Genomic DNA, 14,285 nt, shown 5'->3' with positions numbered 1-14,285 from the left:
CTCATTTAGAAAGAGGAGCCTATGCCCAGATCAAATCTATGGACAGGTGCTTAAGACCTGTGTGGAGCAACTGGGGGGCATTTTCCAGAGCATTTTTGTGGAATGCCTGGAGAGAAAAAGGATTCCCGTTATTTGGAAACACTCCATTGTTGTCCCTGTTGCAATGGGCTCTAATCCCAAATTCAGTGAATGATGTTATACATGTAGCCCTCACTTCTCTAGTCATGAAGGTGTTTGAGAAGGTGATGAAGCAGGTGATTCAGGTGCAGGGGTCCTTAGACCCCATGCAGTTTGCATATAGAGTTGGCGTTGCTGAACAGTCTGTAACACCACCTTGAGAGCCCCATATCCCATGCTAGACTTCTTTTTATTGATTTTTCCTCTGCTTTTAATACTATGCAGCCACATCTACTTGCTGAGAAACTTCTCTACACATTTAAACTTGATTTTAACATTATTGCTTGGATTTTAGATTTTATGACACACAGGTCACAGTGTGTTAGAGTCAATGGTGTTCTCTCTGAAAAGCTCTACTCTTCCACTGGTTCTCCCCCACCTCTCTTGTACATTCTATATACCAACAGCTGCAGAAGTCAATTTGATAACAGACAAATCATCAAGTTTGCCGATGACTCATAATTAGTCTCTTTAAGGGAGGGGAATTAGATTTTGACTTTGGAAATTAGTCAAAAATTAGGGGGGAATTAGATTTAGACTTTGTCACTTGGTGTATGGAGTCATATCTGGAACTTAACATGTCCAAAACCAAGGACATGGTCATTGATTTTAGAAAGTCTGCACCTACTCCCAAGCCTACAGTGATAGGAGGATTGGAAGTGGAACTAGTGGGCAGCTGCAAATACCTAGAAACTGTCCTGGGGTGTGTTTCCCAAAACCATAGTTGCAACTTAGAAAACTAATTTAAAGCTAACTTAGAAAACCCTGTTTCACTACACCACAACATGATGTATTGTATTGTTTTTTTTTTGAAGCCCTAGCCATCATTCTTTTCAAAGAAAAGGGTGGCTGAAAATTCAACAGCCTGGAATAGAAAGTTCTACATGCTGAATAAGACAATAAATCAATATGAAAGCTTTCATTCATGTTATCAGGGTGTCTGTTGAAACTGTATTTGAATATAACTGAAGGCATCCTCTCGGTCGATGAACTGTGTGTGAACTATGCACACATTTTTAAACCAAGACAAATTAATGTATTGATAAACAAGCAATGTTTATTCATTGTTTACCTTTTGAAATGTGGTTACACCTAACAAAGGCATATGAAAATAGCGATATGAAAAATCAGTTGAATATAACTGAAGGCGTGTATGCGTGAGTCTTTGTGTGTGTGTATATATATGTGTGTGTGTGCGAACTTCAGAGGTCTATTGTGTATTTCTGCATGCTATAATGTGGACTGTGATGCACTTCTGAAATTATCTTGTTGCTAACCTTCATGTATATGTCTGGGGAACAATTGGGATTGATTTAGTTTAAACCTCCACCAGACTGGCATACCCCTACACATACAGTTCATACAATATTTAAGACTATAACCAGAGGTTTGTTTTTAACTTTATTTAAACTCAGAGGCAAGGCAGAGGTAAAACAAGGAGCTGGGTTATAATGGCAGGGACTCAGGGAGATTGAGTTTAGGGCAATGTGGAAGCTGAGAAGGACTTGGGAAATGTCTACTTTCTTTTCTTTTCAAAATTGTACTGCTCTGCAAGTTCTAACAATTTTTTAAATGGTACAAAATAATTTTGTTGTGATAGATTCCAGTACTACATTTAACATTCAGTTTGGTCAAACGTTTGAGATTAAGACTAGGGCTTTGTTGTTATATAACACGGTAGTGGTCACATAGAAAAGGTTGGGGGCCCAGTCAACGGTTACGTCCCTCACTGTGGCCCGCTGTAGCGCCCAAGGAAGAGGATGCTGCGTGTGGGGTTGTGCATGATGAGGAAGAAGAAGGGGTGGTCAGCGTTGAAGTGTTCCTCGCGGAACATGCAGAACGACGCTATGGCCGCAGTGGCCGCCGCCGCCTCCGTGCCCTCCTCGGTGACGTCGCATACGGCGCTGTGTGCCAACGTTGAGATGAAGAGCCCACCGTTGGCGCTCATGCCGGACAGGTCTGCGGTGGCCTCATCGAACAGCGAGCCCATGCCGAGCCCGGACAACGTGTCACCCAGAGAGAGGGACGTTTCCAGCTTGAAGCGGGGCAGGTGCAGGACCACGTCGCTGCCGTCGTCCAGGTTAGCGGGGTGTGTCCAGTCTAGAAGATTCTCTATGGTCAGTTTATTCTCCAGCTGTGTGAAGATAGAGAAGAGTACAGTTTCCAAATAAAAAAAACGAGTTTAGACTAGAGCAGGGGTGGGCAAACTTTTTGGCTCAAGGGCCACACTGTGTTTTAGAAATTGGCCGGCGGGCCGCACAACAACCCCCCCTCACGACACACTCATAAAAAAAATACATTTTTTATAGCCTATAATTTAGTATGACAAAATATTTCTTTTAAAATATTAATTGCTTAAAAATACTGCTAATTTTATGCTGTTTAACAAATGTATAAATTGTGCACTGTCGCTTTAAGACAGTCGCTTTAATTCACGTTTATTTTTCAATGATCTTCTGCCTGCTACGGTATGGCCCTCTCACACTTTTTAAATGGTCAGTAGTGGGAACTACTGCTGCCTTCATGATTTCCTTTTAAAAGTTTCTTATAAGAAGGAGATATCAATTATCAACAATGACAAGCCAGCTGGAACCTGCGGCTCTCTCTCCCTCTCGTGAGTGCAGCGTTCCCAATTAAATGGATCGCATGTTCACGTTAGACCTGCTGCAAAGGAGATAACTAAGAGTTAACTTAGTTTAACATGATGTTTTGACATTGACATTGTAAACGTTCTCTAAGGAGAGTGAAAAGCAGTTTGCAGGAAAGCTAACCAACGTCGTCTCTATCGCAGGAAAAAAATAGAGCAGCCTGATAACCAAATGAAATGCTCAGTGGTCCGGATGAAAGTGCTTGGCGGGCCGGATACGGCCCGCGGGCCGCAGTTTGCCCACCCCTGGACTAGAGGAAACCGTCCATTCTCTCTCTCGTTATCTTTCTTACTGACGAGCAAACACATGCTTCTTTTCTCTTGCATGGTTTTCTGCATGTACAGTTGTGGTCTCTTTCTCTGTCTGTTTCTCTCTATCCCTCTCTCTTTACATGCACACACACACACACCTCTGTTAGTGTTTTGTCCTCTGGCGGCAGTAGGATGAACATGCTGAGCTCCTTTTGTGTGTACGGCAGCTCCAGCACCTGAATCTCCAGGTCGGGAACCCATCCATAAGGAAGCTTCTTTGTCTGGCACATCATCTGCACCGGCCGAGTCTCCAACTAAATACATACACGGGCACACAATTACACATATATACCAACATGAATACACACACACACACATATGAATCCAAACACACACACAAATATGAATTGCGGCGCACACACACACACACTCATGAGTTCATGACTTCTTTAGCTCATCAGTACACTTGTGCATGCTGCACCAAGAAATGTACAGGTCTTGCACACGGTCTCACTGTTACTTCAGTGGCTAGATGATTCATATTTGCAGTATGTAGCCACAGAGCTTTGGGTGTTTCAAAGTGATTAGAGGTTTGTGTTTTTGTCATTTTTTAACATGTTTGAATATATATTGATGTTTTACCCGGCTGATCTTAAAGGGCATCTCTTGCGTCTGCTCCTTTTTGAAGCGATGCATCCAGCTGCCCTTAAAGTAAACAGCGTTCACCAGCACCAGACGAGTCATCTTCGACAGCACTCCTGCCTTCAGCAGCTCTTCAATCTTATCTGAAATAGCACACACAGACCACAGGTAGGTACACATACACACACAGCACACACACAACACAAGCACACAAACATGCACGCACACATGCACGGATACACATTTGAATTCTTTATTTGAACCCACCAATCACATTTCTCACAGAAGGGTTTGAAATATTTCCAGAGATGAAAAACAGCTTTCACCCTCATGGGTTCAGAAAACATCACCTACACCACACAGCAAGGCTGCCTATGGCTGCTAATATAGAGCAGAATTTTGCAGGTTGTTTCGATTTTCTCTTAGATAGCCCTGCCAGTCGCAACCCACTAAAAGTTAGTTTATGAACATGCCACATACCAATATGACCAATTTACATGCATAACCTCCCTAGATCACTGATCTTTGCTAGTTTAGTCATTTTGTCATTAAAGGCTACTTTACTCAGTTTACATACTCAGTTTTTTAGCACTTTTCTGTGTTTACGTACATATGAAGAGTTCAGATGCAAAAACCCTTTAAATCTGTCTGACCACTTTTCTTTTAAATGAGCATTTTTTTATCAGGCTCCTATAGATTTTTGCCTACAAATCTATATTTCAGACCAGGAGGAGAGTGGTGTTTAGCGGGTTTTGAAGCAAAATGATTTATTATACTATGTGTGGAGAGCATTACTCACCATCGTTAACTAATTTTTTGACGGAGGTGGTGTTTATACTGTATGTAATTGTTGTGTGCATGAATGTGTGTGTGTGTGTGTGCGTATGTATGCATGTATCTCTCTCTCTCTCTGTCTGAATGTGTGTGTGTCTCTGTGTGTGTGTATGTATCTCTCTGTCTTTATGTGTGTGTGTGTGTGTGTGCATAAGTATATATACTCTTTTGATCCCGTGAGGGAAATTTGGTCTCTGCATTTATCCCAATCTGTGAATTAGTGAAACACACTCAGCACCCAGTGAGGTGAAGCACACACTAATCACACACTAATCAGACACTAATCCCGGCACAGTGAGCTGCCTGCAACAACAGCGGCGCTCAGGGAGCAGTGAGGGGTTAGGTGCTTTGCTCAAGGGCACTTCAGCTGTTCCTACTGGTCTGGGTTCGAACCGGCAACCCTCCGGTTACAAGTCCGAAGCGCTAACCAGTAGGCCACGGCTGCCCCAGTGTGTGTGTATGAGAAAGAGAGTGTGTGTGTGTGTATGAATATGTGATCCTTACTCTCAGTCTTCTCCTTCACCCACTGGTTGATTGTTTGTCTGGCCTCCTCAGTAGCCTGCAGGAAGTCCATTGCTTGCAGCTCAGCCAGGTAGTTCTTCTGTATCCCTGCCAGGAACTCCTACACACACACACACACACACACACACACACACACACACACACACACACACAGGAATATATGACTTAGCCTATAGCAACCAGATACTCCAGAGTCAGCCAATGGGAAACCAGATACTCCAGAGTCAGCCAATGACTCTCACACCAACTCAGTCTCTAGATATCCCCCAATATACAGGATGACATGACACACAGTAATGAGATGAGGCTATGTCTACACCATTACGGATTCCTCTGAATCCGGAAGACTTACAGGTGAGAAGCCGAAATTTTTCTCTCCAAAGAGGCGATTGGCCAGGTTGAGAACGTGGGAGGAGCTGGGGGTGGTGATTTTCCCCATCAAGGTATGAAGATGAGAGTGGACTTCAGGAACCTGATCAAATCGCATCACCTGCGTACACACACACACACACACATTTGCCCATTATACATGCGTAACTACTGGATTTGTTAAAGCATCTCAAAACCATGGGAATGTATAGAACGACGGCAGGGGCGTAGGTTTGGTCTGAGCTTTAGTGGGGACACTACCCAGTAACATAAATAAACTCCACATTATATGACTCTGAAACTGTATTATTTGTTTTGATGAAAAACAAATAGTTTGCAACACACGGTGAACTTGAATCCAACATTCTTTAGAACACAGCTGATCAACTGTCTGCTTTGACTTTTGAATGAAGTTCCACTGCAATAAGTGACAGACTACTTGGGGAGTGATATGAAAGACCTGAATAAGCATAAAAACCATTTTCCTTGACAGCGGTCTGTTATACTTAGCAACGGTCCGTTATCAAAAAAATATCAGACCTCCGAACGTTGGGATGGCCCATTCAAGTGAATGGAGCATTTTGCAGCATTATGAAGAGCCGTGTAATAAACACTTATACAATCAGTGACCTAGCCTGGCTAAAATATTTCCTGAACTCAAATTTTGTGGGTGGGGTAAATAGGACTTGTTTTCAGGCTACAGTGACCTGATAATATACCGGTACATTATCAGGGGTTAAAGTGTGGGGGGGGGGGGGGGGGGGGGAGGAATGCAGTTCCGCCACCTCAGATAAATGAATAATAAATATATTCTTTCATAGCAACAATATAGCGCGATGATATTGTTAAAATAAATGGTGAGTTAATTTTTTTGCATGTACAGAGGTGACCAAGAAGCTAGCAATTCTTGTCCAAAAAGTATTGCTACACCACTACGTTAAGTCAGTTTCTGTGTAAACCCATGAACACACCTCTTTGCTTGAGTTCTTTTACATGTTGGCTGCAAAGAAATCCAGGAAACTCAAGACTCAAGAAAACACATTCCTTCAGCCCTTATTGCGGTTGATTTTCTACAACCACAAGTGTCTCTGAATTATTTTCACCCTTTGCTATTTGCCTTATCCAACCACCTTACACACACACACACACACACACACACACACACACACAGCATGTGAAGCAATGTGGCAGAATTAATCCTTTCCCAATACCTTGCCCATCTCTGTGTGTGTGCACGTGCGGGCCCCCATGTAGACCATGGCCAGAGCAGTGCTGATGCTGAGGGGGCTGATGATCAGGCTGGCGTCGGGAGACTCCTTACTCAGCGCGCGGTACAGATCCAGCGCAAACGCCCCGTTAGCACGACTTAGCGCCTCCATAGCAACAGCTGTAGCAGACAGGAAGTAGTCAGTTATATGCAAGTGTGGCCTGTAGTGAATTATATCAGTAGTGATCAGCGTAGATGGGGAGTTTAATTTGAAACAAAACTGATTCTGATGATCAAACCGTGAGGAGCCTCTGCTTCAGGAGCAGCTGGTTTACGCTTAGAGTAACTTAAACATTTAGGACGACAGGTTCTCAGATAAAGTATACATAATGTAAACACATACATTATATACGTAAACCACACACAACCACAGATGAGTCAGTATAAAATGGACACACAGGATGCGGCCAGTGTGACACTTCTACAGCTGTGGCTGAATGAGAGAAATCCCATATGTACACAGCCCACATTCCAGTTGACATAAAACACACACACACATGACACAGGCAAGACTGATGTTGAGGCTCCTGTTTGCTGTGCCGATGGCAAAATGGAAGAGATTGTATATGGTATGTTGCCTACTTACCGTGGAAGATTAAATCAGTTGTTACAAAGGTGCTTCCCTACTTCTTTACTCACATGCAGTTCCTTTATATCTGTCTCATTCTCTCTGTGGAACTTGCTCTTCCGGCCTTTTAGTGGCAACGCCACGCCCACTGGATATAGGCACTCAACCCTAAGTGTGTGTGTGTGTGTGTGTGTGTGTTCGTGTGTGTTCGTACAGAGGTAGTAAATGTGTCTACCTGTATGTAAGTATCTATAGGGAGACAAAATGGAGGATGTGGTGTTTGACTTTTAGGTGTAGTCACAGTGGTAGTATCACACGACACAGCCATAAAGTAGGGTGAGGGACTGTGTGTGTGTGTGTTGCTGGTGGACTTTAGACTTTTTTGTTACACATACCGCATTTTCACATCTGTCTCTCACATACACAGCTAAAAGTATAAATAAGAATGTACTGTAGATACACACACACACATCCCATATCCACAATGAGCAAATCAAATCTGAATCATCACCACACTCAACAGCGCAGTGTGTGTGTGTGTGTGTGTGTGTGTGTATGTGTGTGTCTGCCTGTGCGTGTTAGAGAGAGAGAAAGGGAGAAAGAGAGGGAAAAAGAGGAGAGAACCCAGATACCACAACTTATTATAACAATGACTGCATTTACATGCACCTCAGCATCCCGGTTATGATTGGGATTTTTAAGCATTGGGCATGTAAACATCATATCCCAACTTCAGAAGCCCGGATAAGCCCATATTCCAGTTTTGCTAGGTGGAGTACTCGGAAAAGTAACCGTGATACTGTAACATACACATCTTATCCTGGTTTATCATGCAAACGTATGAAAAGACTGGAGTATAACTATAAATCATATAAATCTGAGTTTAGAGATGTAAAACATATTTGTCCTATTGTATTAAAACAATATGTGCATCGGTTTTGGTCTGGCTATCACCAGACCAAGCTCAATCTTTTCAGATCAGGCTGGGTTTACCCAGTCTACATCAGTTTTGTATTGTGTGAATAAATCACAACATTTAATAATTTATCATAAATGATCAGATTCATCATACCATCAAATAAACCAAACTAAAGAAGATATGAGAGAGACTCATGACTCTAATTTACAATTTAAAATTTTTTTTGCGCCAAAACATTACACATGTCTCATGGTGCTTTACGGAGTGTTAGACAATCAGAGAAAAGAAGGCCCATGGGTAAACAGGGGCGAGGAAAAACTCCCTATAATTGGAGATACATATACTGTAGGAAGAAACCTCGAGCAGATCCACGACTCAAGGGCCTTACCCATCTGCCTAGGGTCAGTTACAGAACAGTAAGGTCTGTATACATGATAAATGTATAAGTTAGTCAGATGTAGAAAATATAACATGGTGTTTAAAGCCACCTGAGGTGTATGTTCCAAGAGGTGGGATGGTTACATATCCGGTATGATAATGCATGAATCCTATTTAGTGTCAGAAAGTTCAAATAGTCCAGTGTAGGAAATGGAATTGTCCAGGGGGATTAGGAGTTGTCATAGGGCAAGTGATGGGTCGCTAGGCTGTACCTGCCAGGAATACGGGCAGAGTTGTCATAGGACAAGTGGTGGTAATTTACGTTGTTGTGCCTCCTGTAGTTTGTTAGCCTGGGAGAACCCACATGAACCTGTTAGCAATTCACAGCCAGTTAGGCCATTCACAGCCCTTTTCAAAAACCCAGGCATGAATCACAATCTCTTATCCGACATGGGATGGGCTTTTATGATATAGAGCAGTGCATTCAACACAACCAATGGCTGTGCTGATGGCGACAGGGTTAAACATATATGGACATGTATTTTTTTTAACTGAGTAAACTGGATTTAAACCCTTTGTTTACAAGAAATATTTGATTGTTGCACTTCTGAACTGATTTGGTAAGAGTTTAATGCACCAATTTAAGTTTAATTTCACTGCTGGTTATGCCCCTGAAAGTAAGTCTTTGACGCCTTTCCAGACCCATTCTCAATCTCCATTGAGATTTGAGAAACAGTCTGGTGTTAACCAGGCTAGTAGTTTTGCTTCTGTCTTCCCTCTGCCTGCTCTATGAATTATCAGTTATCAGAATTCTGGCAATTTTTAACATATATCTCTGTGTCACAAGGTCACCAAGTACTGTACGGAAAAGGTGCTGCCTAGCTCAGGTTGCTGCAGCTAACAGCTAGAGCAACCAGGCAACTACAGTGCTACACTCTGGGGGCATTTTTAAAACCATGCCCCCATAGAATTGCCAATGTTTTCCTTTAAGTTGTGCTTTGCCGCTTTATAACTCAATGTGCTTGTGTGCATTTGATCTCTGTGTGTGTGTGTGTACTGGGTATGTATACATAGTAGTGTTGTCACGATACCAAAATTATGACTTCGATACGATACCTGCCATAAATATCACGATGCTCGATACTGAAACAATACTACGGCGAAATCCTAAGATATCTGGAAAAGAAAGGACTCATACCTCCGACAAGTGTATTGAGTCATTTGTGTTGAATTCGGTGCACTTTTGTAGTGTGCAGGTCAATTCTGGGTTCTAAACTTCCTACATAATTATTTTTATAGTCAGTAAAAGTAGGCCTACTTTGTGTGATTAAGTCCTTTATTTTTTGTTATAGCTCATTTACATTGTGTTGTGTTTTGCCAATAAAGTAGCTTTAAATAGCCAAACTAGGCTAGATCAAGGTCAGTGTTGAAATTACTGCATGCAAATCACTGAATGCTATGCAGAGGGGCCTAATCTTTGGGGCATCTGATGTACAGTATAGGCTTCCCTAGGCCATCCCGTGTTCATGGGATTTCTTTGACAGTTGCAAAGGGAAAAATGTGAGGATAGTCTTCTTTGCGCCCAGTGTACAAGTACGACGTTCCAACCACTCAGGTTTTTGTGAGATAGGCCTACACCATTACCTGTTACAATATGTCTGTGTGCATTCCTACATCTATTTCTTTGATAACATGATTTGCTACCACGTAACAATAAGCCGCTATTATTATTAGGACTCGACACGCTTTGGTGGTATTATATGCTGTGGGCTTTAATTAGCGCATTTCGGGTAGCCTATCCTACATCTGGGCAATACTTATTAAACAAATTGCATTCTACATGCCATGACAAATATTACCAGTAGTACTGACCGAACATGAAATAGATTGTTTACAAGTTCTGGCAATGTTATTCTGGCGCGAACATTGCGCTTTCATCACGTTAGCACCCTATGATTACAGCTAGTTATGTCTCGTCAAAATTCATTGATGAAGGAAGGTTCGCTTTATCCCAGAGTACCATACTCGTTTCACTTAGGCTAGACTAAAACAGAAGAGAAGAACTTGGCACTAACCATGTAGTCGTGTTTTCTATAGGATATTCGTTAACCTTCGTTCTTTGAACAAAAATGTTGGGATGTCTGCGAGGTGTTTAGCCAAGTCCCATGCGTAGCCTACTGCTTTAAATGACTTTGAAACATATTTCACAAACGGGCCTCTGTGTACCTGATGGCTTGCCTTCACTATTCGTGATGTATCCGAAATAGTTGCAGATTTCACTTCACCTTTTGTTTTATCCACAAGGCCGAGGACGGTCGGCAAAGAACTACTGTATGTTGACGTTGGCTGCGCACTCACTCACTCAGAGCTGCCTGCTTGACACGCCCACTTGCCTAGATGCGTGCAAGGAGCAGTGAGAGCAGCAGTTCACACAGACACAGAACGTTAATTTTAATAAAGTATCGATTCTAAAAACGTCGGAAATCGTATCGTTTTTTGCGTGAAGGCATCGTGATACCTTTTTAGTATCAATACACCGTGCAACACTAGTCTGCTCTTTCCATTACAATCCAGGATGGATCTTTAAAAGTGTGATCCAACCACATAATCATAATGCGGAAAGCACAGGCCTGATAATAAGAAAAGAAATCAGGGAGACCCATGCCACCATCTAACTTAGGTCTGCTTTTTTTATTCTAGGTGTCTTGTAATCCCACAAAAATGGAGTTATAAGTTTATCAAGCTGTTTAAAGAATTTCTTAGGGAGGAAAATTGGGATATTTTGAAAGAGATATAAGATTTGTGGGAGAAAGACCTTTTTTATTGCATTAACTCTCCCTGATAGTGAAATAGGGAGTGATTTCCAAAACTCAATGTTATTCTGCAGCTTAGATATTAATGGAGGGAAGTTGTACTTGTACAGTGATTGAAAGTCCTTAGTGACTCTGATACCTAAATATATAAATTCTTGCAGTGATATCTTAAAAGGGAACCCCTGTAGGGTTGAGGCTGAGAGGTTGTGTGTTTTTACCGGCATTAATTCGCTCTTTGACCAGTTGATCCTATAACCTGAAAAACTTCCGAAATGAGATATCAGATCTAGTATGGCTGGTATTGAGGACAAAGGTTTAGTCACGTAGGCCTACAATAATATATCATCTGCATAAAGGGAAATCTTATTTGATGTATTATTGATGTCATTTCCATGTATGCAGACCTCAGACCTGATCTTTTGTGCCAAAGGCTCAATGGCCAGGGCAAATAGTAAGGGTGATAAGGCACACCCAATTGCCTTGTACCTCTGTGCAAGAGAAAAGGCGGAGAAAGAATGCCATTAGTTAAAATTCTGGCACAAGGTCTGTCGTACAAGACCATCAAACCACTTTTTGAAATCGTTACCAATTTTATATTTTTCTAGCGCAGAAAATAAATAAGGCCACAATAATTTGTCAAATGCTTTCTGTGCATCTAATGATAGATAACTAAATCAGAAGACTTCTTTTTCTGAGAGTAAATAATGTTAAAGAGGCGTTTAAGATTAAAGAAGGAATGTCTGTTTGGTATAAAACCAGTTTGGTCCGGATGAACAAGTTTACTAATTAAAGAGCTAAGCCTGAGAGATAGAGTTTTAGCTAGTATCTTTTGGTCAGATGTCAAAAGTGATATGGGTCTATAGTTGCCCACTTCCATTGAGTCCTTCCCTTTTTTAGGTAATACTGTTATGGCCTCGTTAAGTGAGGGAGGTAAAGTGCCATCTTCTTTTGCTTGTGTATACATTCTCAGAAGGTAAGGAGAGAGAAGATCACTGAATTGCTGATAAAACTCGTTTGGAAACCCATCGGGCCCAGGGGTCTTACTATTTTTCGAGAATACGGTTATTTTGCTCTGGTTGTATGCTCATTACCTCACTTTAGCATTGATTTCGGAAAAAAGTTTATTACTCAGCCGTTAAGTCAGTTACGAGGTTATGACGCCAATTACACAATGTTGTATTACTCCGAAAATAGAAAAAGTTAATATAAAGGCTTAAAACGCTCCAGCTGTAACGTTATTTAACGTTATATGTTAAAGTGGCGCCAAAATTGAATGGGCTTCAATGGGATGGCTAGGTGAACTGGTCTACTATTTAGCCTCAGATCAGCCATAGTGTCTACTAGAGGTGGGAGTAAGTCACACATGTGCAAGTCACAAGCAAGTCTCAAGTCTTAACCTTCAAGTCTCAAGGAAGTCCAAGTCATTTTTTGTGACAGTCAAGCAAGTCAAGTCCTAGCCAAATCATTGAAATTCATGATGATTTGCCCATGTTTTCATTTTAAAATAAGCTACAATAGGCTAGTTATGAACTGCTGGAGTTTTATTTGTAACAAACAAAATAGACATTGCATTCATTCAAGCCACATAGCCTACATCTGAATGGTTATAGAATAAGTTGAAATGTATACGAATAAAAATAAATGTGTTTCAAATTGCCTATTATTGTTTCAATATGCCTCAAATATTAGGTAGCCTAAGCTACATTAAATCATGAAAATATATTCAAACAGTTCAAGTTACACCTGTCCTGACCTGTCACATCTCCAGGGAACCAATAATGTTGAAAAAGTGAACTAATCAATCAATCAAACGCTGCCGCCGACGTCACTGCCAAAGTTTGACAAGCGCGACAGCGCAATTGATTTTAGAAGGGTTTAGGACCGTCAATGCTATATCATATTATACATAAGCCTAACATGCGAAATAAGCTACTTTTCTATGCTGATTGCTGGCAGTTAGCTAGGCCTACTTACTGTTGTTAGCCTACTACTAGGCTGTAACGTATGGAACATGGACGTGTTTAAGAGGGAGGGAGAAAGAGAGGCGCTTACTTTAGGTTACATTGGCAACATTTTCGCTATATAGATTAAACTTAGACAAGAAAATGTTTCACTTTGCTATTTCACACATTTTAATGTAATATGGCGTTAACTAAAAATCATAATAGATTCAAAGCCAACTCTTAACATGCCTCAAACTTGACGTTAGGTTTCTAACACGACTAACTTCAGATGAAAATCAACGTGGTGGTGGTTATGTCGCTATTTTGCACACTTGCAGACTGCTGTTCATTTCTCCTTTGACTTGTCAGATACATCATCTCTGAAGCCAAACATTATTATGTTTTGGTATAAACGTAGAGCCTTCCATATTTGCAAGTTAGCCTACCTCAGTCTGTCTCATTTGATCTGGCACTTGCTGTTGGCCTGTCGCGTCGCGTCACTTGACAGCTACAATGACAGGTTCGCTCGCGTGACGCATGCAATAGCACGGGTAATCATGAAAATTATGCACTTTTTGAAAGAAACATGAAACTTCTACCATAGTTAGGTTATACCATGAGGTTTATTTTCAGATTGGGAGGGAAGTCAAATTTGACCTCTGAGGCCCGGGAGAGGTCAAATCCAAGATGGCCGCCAATAATATTCAAAAGTGCCTCACCTCACGTTGGAACCAAACACAGTAGAAAAACACTTAAGGTGTCATTTCCCACTAACTTTTGGGTGCCTATTCTGTATAACTTTGAAACCACCAGAGTTCAAGAAAATGCATTTATGTAAAGGTCAAGGTAAACAAAACATCAAAATATTTGTATTTGTATCTGATGTATTATTCAGTTATTAGTTGTTATTTCATGAGATTTGTGGCTAATTTCATTTCTTTACAGCACAGAATT

At 41.3% G+C, this 14,285-nt stretch overlaps 1 protein-coding gene across 4 annotated transcripts; it reads right to left on the bottom strand.

The window, feature by feature from the left end:
• Positions 1–1,565: 1,565 nt before the first annotated feature.
• On the bottom strand, positions 1,566–14,038 carry serpinb1 (serpin peptidase inhibitor, clade B (ovalbumin), member 1). Of its 4 annotated transcripts, none has more exons than XM_042111632.1 (7): positions 13,778–14,038; positions 6,655–6,830; positions 5,427–5,564; positions 5,057–5,174; positions 3,719–3,861; positions 3,235–3,390; positions 1,566–2,311 (listed from the first exon to the last, which is right to left on the bottom strand). In XM_042111632.1, exons 2-7 carry the CDS (start codon positions 6,820–6,822, stop codon positions 1,904–1,906), a joined length of 1,131 nt encoding a protein of 376 aa, XP_041967566.1. In that variant the 5' UTR covers positions 6,823–6,830; positions 13,778–14,038; the 3' UTR covers positions 1,566–1,903. The 4 variants fall into 4 exon arrangements, with proteins under 4 accessions (XP_041967566.1, XP_041967568.1, XP_041967565.1 ...); XM_042111634.1 differs by lacking the exon at positions 13,778–14,038 and adding an exon at positions 10,802–10,824; XM_042111631.1 differs by lacking the exon at positions 13,778–14,038 and adding an exon at positions 7,297–7,816.
• Positions 14,039–14,285: the final 247 nt, after the last annotated feature.

This window comes from Alosa sapidissima, chromosome 12 (assembly GCF_018492685.1).
Source record: "Alosa sapidissima isolate fAloSap1 chromosome 12, fAloSap1.pri, whole genome shotgun sequence".
NCBI classification, from domain to species: Eukaryota; Metazoa; Chordata; class Actinopteri; order Clupeiformes; family Clupeidae; genus Alosa; species Alosa sapidissima.
The sequence above is the reverse complement of the archived record's forward strand: the minus strand, read 5'-3'. Positions and strand labels throughout refer to the sequence as shown.

Excerpts from the sequence above, each read along its gene's own strand:
- serpinb1 (XM_042111632.1), bottom strand. The coding sequence starts at position 6,822 with ATGGAGGCGCTAAGTCGTGCTAACGGGGCGTTTGCGCTGGATCTGTAC. Across the intron at positions 3,391-3,718 it reads TGCCCTTTAAGATCAGCCGG|TTGGAGACTCGGCCGGTGCA; the intron begins GTAAAACATCAA and ends GTATGTATTTAG. Across the intron at positions 2,312-3,234 it reads AGGACAAAACACTAACAGAG|CTGGAGAATAAACTGACCAT; the intron begins GTGTGTGTGTGT and ends ATCTTCACACAG.